Here is a 5,545-nt window from a genome sequence, read left to right as displayed (position 1 = left end):
GTTGTACATGCAGAGCCACTGATGGATTCCAAATTTAAAGTATGCAGCCTTTGTTTTGCCTTTTTCATATGCATTTTTTCCGTGCATCTAAACTACAAATTGCAACTCTCTCTGTGGTTTCTGTGCAGTTCTGTATTTATTTCATTTCCTTTTACTCAGCCACCTTTATGAAACGGTTTCTTACTCATATTTTTACTCTTTTTTTTTTTTTCCTTTCAGTTTGAGAAAGGGCTGGATTGAGATGTAAATACTACAAGAGAAAAAATAATTAAAAGTGTGATTTAAATTTAATAGATTACGTGTGAGGAAGTCATTCATTACTTCACAAAACCTTTTCTCTTTGTAAACAAGATGTTTTTATTTGAAGGGTAAATGAGTTACAGCAGAGAACAGGTCAAATTCAACAGGTATAGCTATATATATTAATGTATGTATATATTTGCTTATATTTACAATAAGTCTTTATTGGATTAACTAAAGAAATTACATTTGGCTCGATATAAATGTCCCCAAAAATGTCCTTCAAAATGTTAGCATGAAAAACTCCCCAAACAGTCTGTATAAGTTCTTTTAGTATGTACAGTAGCTCAAATTAGCCACGAGCAGACAAACAACCTACTATAATAACTAATATCAAACGTATACTGAAAATTAAGTTTCATTTGAAGAAGACTAAATGTTTTAAATGTGTTAACATGGTATATCATCTGGGGCTCAAAAAATCTCTGCTGGAAAATCTTTACTTAAATATATTTTCACAGACACATTTCACTCACATTTCCTTCATTGATGATACAATCCAAACGTTTCAGATGCTGTTAAAGTCTTTATATTATTACGGTATGTGTATAAAGTGGTTACTGATATTTAACTATAGTGAGTATGGGTTTCACAGGCAGAACAGATTGAGCAGATAGTTGCTGGTCTGAGCAGTTTTCTACCCTTCGAGCTGTTGCTGCAGCTGAAGCGATCCGTGGCTGGGGTCCTTCATCTCCTCACCTGGAGAGCAGGGCAGGCGGGGGTCGGCTGTCTGGACCAGGGACACTTGGCAGGTCACTGGTTCTACACGCACCTCGCACCACGCAGGGAAGTCCACCGGCCGATGCACCCTGGACGGTTATCAAGGTAAAGGAGAAGAGTTTTTCAGGCGCTCTTACAGCTCAAAAAAGCTATATTCGTCGTAAACTCCTACTCATACACTATTTGACTCATCTCTGGTTCAGTGTCACACAGTAACAAAATCAACCATCACCAGAGATTGCGGGCTTTGGTATTGATCTTCAAAAACAGACAATTAAAACAACGGGCCTGAATAAAGGCATACAAACTGATCTTGAGCCCTTATGCAAGTGGTTTAAAGTAAGTACATTTATACAAGCACTGTGCTTAAGTAGAGTCTGAGGTACATGGTACACTTTATACTTAAGAAATGTTGCAGTTTTTGCTTCAATACTTTTATTTCACTTATTTATAGTTACTAGTTACACCGCAAATTATTTAAAGTATTGTAAAATATGATTATTAAATATGATATAATATTAAGGATGTGTCCTTAATCATCCCAACAGTATATATAGTATATAGTTCCAGTAAGCCTACAGCAATAGTAATAACACAATAATATAACGAAACACTCTGTCCATGCTTTTACTATTTGTAGGTACATTTTGCCAGTAGTACTTACTTAGTTTATCGCCAATTATGTTTTTACACATACAAGGAATTTGCCTTGGTGCATTGGTGCATAAGAATCACAAAAAATCATATCTATCTATCTTTATTTATCAAATATAAATAAAGATAAAGATTAAGATAGAAAAATCTAAGCTGTACAAGTACACGGACACACAAATTTCCCCAAGAAGACTCATCAATTTAGCTCCACTACCATGAAGTAAGTTATAATACTTTGTTCAGTCGATCTGAAGCCAGCTGCAGTAGAGTAACTGTGGGCATCTGGACACCAAACCACACACAGGTTGTTTGTGTACTCACGTCTCGCAGCAACCTACACCGACAGGGTGCAGACAGGTGCACTGCATACAGGCGTTGTCCATCCAGGTTTCACCCAGTGAGTAGTGCCTCCCCTCAAAGGCACACAGGGCTGGAACACAACACAGTTTACAAAAAAAAAAAAAGATATATTAGATATATATGTTTTATTTTTAATGATAGATTTTAGAGCGTGGGATCTCACCTCTGGAGTCGAAGTGGCACTCCATGGGTGCAGCAGATCCACCGCTGGTCCACAGAAGAAACCCTGCAGCTGCGAGCACAAAGTGAACCCCGGCGAGCTCCATCTTCATCTTCGTCTGGTCGGCCTCTGGTCCCTCTTCTCCCTTTCCTCCCTTATTTATACATCCTGAGGCTTTACGACCGCGGCGTGGAGGTGTGGTCAGCACTGTCATGTGGCCCACAGGCCTGGCTGAAGAAGGTGTCAGCGGTGCCATCCATTGGGGAATGAGGAGGTGGGGGATCTTGTATCTTGGCGCTGTTTTTGGGCACTGTGGAGATCACCTCGCTGCGCTTCAGTGGGCATGAACCTCCAAAGTGATAGAAACAATGACACATCCAATGCAATGACTAAGAGAGGGAAGGGAAGGAGAGAGGTGAGATGGAGGGCAAGAGAGAGAGAGAGAGAGAGAGGTGACGTCCAAGGAGAGTAGGAGGAAGACAGAAAGAGAGAGGGAGGGATGGAATTATCAAACATGATTCATCACCATTCAAACTCTCATATAGTTTTATCAGCCAGGTCCAGAAACTGAAGATGTGGCCAGTGCACATGTAAAACACATGCCTAAATATTGGTGTATGACATCACTTAACTTAATGTATATACATACAGTGTCGCTATGGTTACTAAGTCACACAGGAGACAAATTAAAGGAACACTTATTAAATTAGGGAAGAATCATATCATATACAGATGCTTCCGTACAAGGTACAAGTAGTTACTGAATGGTTGATGAGTGTGAAAATGTTGTGAATAAAATGCTGTCACCAGGTCTGATCAGGATCTGATAGGTTGAACTGGAGAAGTTAATTTTTTCAATTAGAGAATAAATGACAAGCACTGAAGCTGTTCTGTATGTTCACACAATAGTCTGTGTACAGTATATTTATGTGTAAATACACATGACACTGTCTACCTTGGCAGATTCACTTCATTAACTCCAGGCTGTGACCTCACGCGAGGAATGATGGACAGGAGTGTGTCAGAAACATATAAAGACTTAACCTATAAATATATATTGAATTATATTTTTTATAGTCATCATGTTTGTAGTAGAGCTCAACTGATATATCAGAGGATCAGTATTATCAGCCAGTTTTGGGTTTTTATGAGTACAATTAAAAGATTAAAAACAAACATATTGCAGGACAAAAAGCACTTTAGTCATTTAGAAAAGGGTACTTACACAGTTTTTGTATACAGATTAAACAAACAAGATAGAACTTGTTAATGAACAAACTTTAGAGAGATGCTGGATGGAAGACTGATTTACCTTTCGCTTTGCACAGAGCCAGGCCAACTGTTTCCAATCTTTATGCTAAGCTAAGCTTTTTACCTGCTGTAAAAGTGGTATTGATCTATTGAACTATTCCTTTAAGGATAAAGTTAACCAAACAAAATTATCATCACAAGGTCTCATTGCTTGTTTTTACTGGGGTGTTCAGCAGTGTCTCACATCATCATCTTCAATCGCTGATGAAGGCCGTGAGATTTGTCTGAAAGCTCTGGGAAAAAGTAGGTGCACATCGTGATAAAAGTGGTTTTTCCAAGGCCAAGAATGAAACTTTAAGCTCAACTTTAAAGACATAAAACTATGTTGTTAGCACTCTAATACACTGTTGCTAGCATTTTATCACAAGAGTGTACCAATATACATATCTGTACATTATAATTTGGCCAATATATCCTTAATTTCAAGGACTGTTGTTGTATCCAACATCAGCCCCAAGAATCCATTATCTTGGACTCTAGTAAACTGTATGTGTGCCTTTCTGTGTGATCTTTGTGTCAACTCTCACAAGTTCATCCCTAGAAAAACATAAAAAATATTTGACCTGACCATGTAGCGCCATCTGGGCCAACAAAACATTAGCTCATCTTCTTCCAGTTGTTTGCTGTATGCAGCTTGAGGTGCGAGATCATAGGAAAAATCCTCTCAAGCCTTTTACAGGAGGCCTTGGGGCCTCATAACGTGGTGTTTTACGTGCCTTTTCTCTGGTACCTCCACAGTAGTCCGAGAGTGTTGATAGTTCTCCCTCATCAGTGAGGGATGCTTTTTCATTCATATGACTCATACTTCCCTCTCTCAAGCTGCCTTTTGTTTTGATGAAGACCTTTTGTTGTTCAAATACTGCTGTTATTAATATGATCAATATTCAGATAACAATAGATAATAACACCTAATAGCAGAGATGGTTTGAGCCTTTCGTAGGTCAGTTTGGATCAGTCAGATGTTGTTATTCAGATGCTGATTCAGAGGATGGAAGATGTTTTAATGGCAGATGTTCTTCCAGAAGTTCAACTCGGGTGGTGCTGACCTCTTCCCGTACAATACACAGACGATGAGTTCACACCATGTTGTCGTCAGCACTGATGAAAAGGGAGGACCTCATCAAAACAAACTATGAGGATTTTCCTGTCACACGCCTGTGGCCCTTCACGGACGTGCACTTAATTGGTGACAAGTGCGTTTTAATTTGATAAAAGTTAAAAGGGCTGTCATCATGTTGGGATCTTTAATCTTTAATAAGAGAACTGCTTTGTTGGGACTTCTTAATAGTAAATACATATCTTCCATCTAGACAAACTGTACCCTAAGACTTCATTACAACTGAGCAAACTCACCCTGCTGATGATTGGGTTTGATTGTTAAAAGCTCCAGAGAAAAACAGTAAGTGGACCTTGATTTGGTAGTGTTTTGTCAAATTAACAGAAAATGTTTGTCTTCCTCTACAAATAAGATAAGTTAAAATATAAAATAAGATGTACCTTTATGGATCTCCCATAGGAGAAATTCAAGTCAGACACAGCAGCATGGGCGAATGTAAAGAGTGCAGTAGTGGAAGTACAATAAAGATCACAAAATAAGAATATTAACAAAATATAATAGAAAATATAAGACTATAAGTGAAAAATATACACACAAATAGCATTTGTCACAGCTGTTTTTTTAATGGCTTTATTAGATTTTAAAACAGATATTATTCCTATTACTACAAAACACTGCATCAGTGATATTTTTATATACATATATATATATTATTTAAATATATATATAAATAACAATATTTATTATTTATATATATTATTATATATATAAATAATATATATATATAAATGATATATGTTATTATATTATATATAATATATATTATAATGTATATTATTATATATAAATTATATATGTTATTATATATAATAATATATTATTATATATTTATTATTATATATATAAATAATATATATTATTATATATAATAATATATTATTATATATAATAATATATTATTATATATAATAATATATTATTAT

At 36.2% G+C, this 5,545-nt stretch overlaps 2 protein-coding genes across 3 annotated transcripts in view; one reads left to right on the top strand and one right to left on the bottom strand.

The window, feature by feature from the left end:
- rgp1 (GP1 homolog, RAB6A GEF complex partner 1) overlaps window positions 1-5,545 on the top strand; it is a 12,703-nt gene that overhangs the window by 4,324 nt on the left and 2,834 nt on the right. The window lies entirely within an intron of this gene.
- On the bottom strand, window positions 938-2,307 carry msmp (microseminoprotein, prostate associated). Its single transcript, XM_035675380.1, has 3 exons — window positions 2,198-2,307; window positions 1,996-2,104; window positions 938-1,109 (listed from the first exon to the last, which is right to left on the bottom strand). Exons 1-3 carry the CDS (start codon window positions 2,304-2,306, stop codon window positions 938-940), a joined length of 390 nt encoding a protein of 129 aa, XP_035531273.1. The 5' UTR covers window position 2,307.

This window comes from Morone saxatilis, unplaced genomic scaffold (genome assembly GCF_004916995.1).
Source record: "Morone saxatilis isolate NCDOM2014 unplaced genomic scaffold, NCSU_SB_2.0 Contig4, whole genome shotgun sequence".
Taxonomy (NCBI): Eukaryota; Metazoa; Chordata; class Actinopteri; family Moronidae; genus Morone; species Morone saxatilis.
Note: the sequence above shows the minus strand (reverse complement) of the source record. Positions and strands in the feature narration are given on the sequence as shown.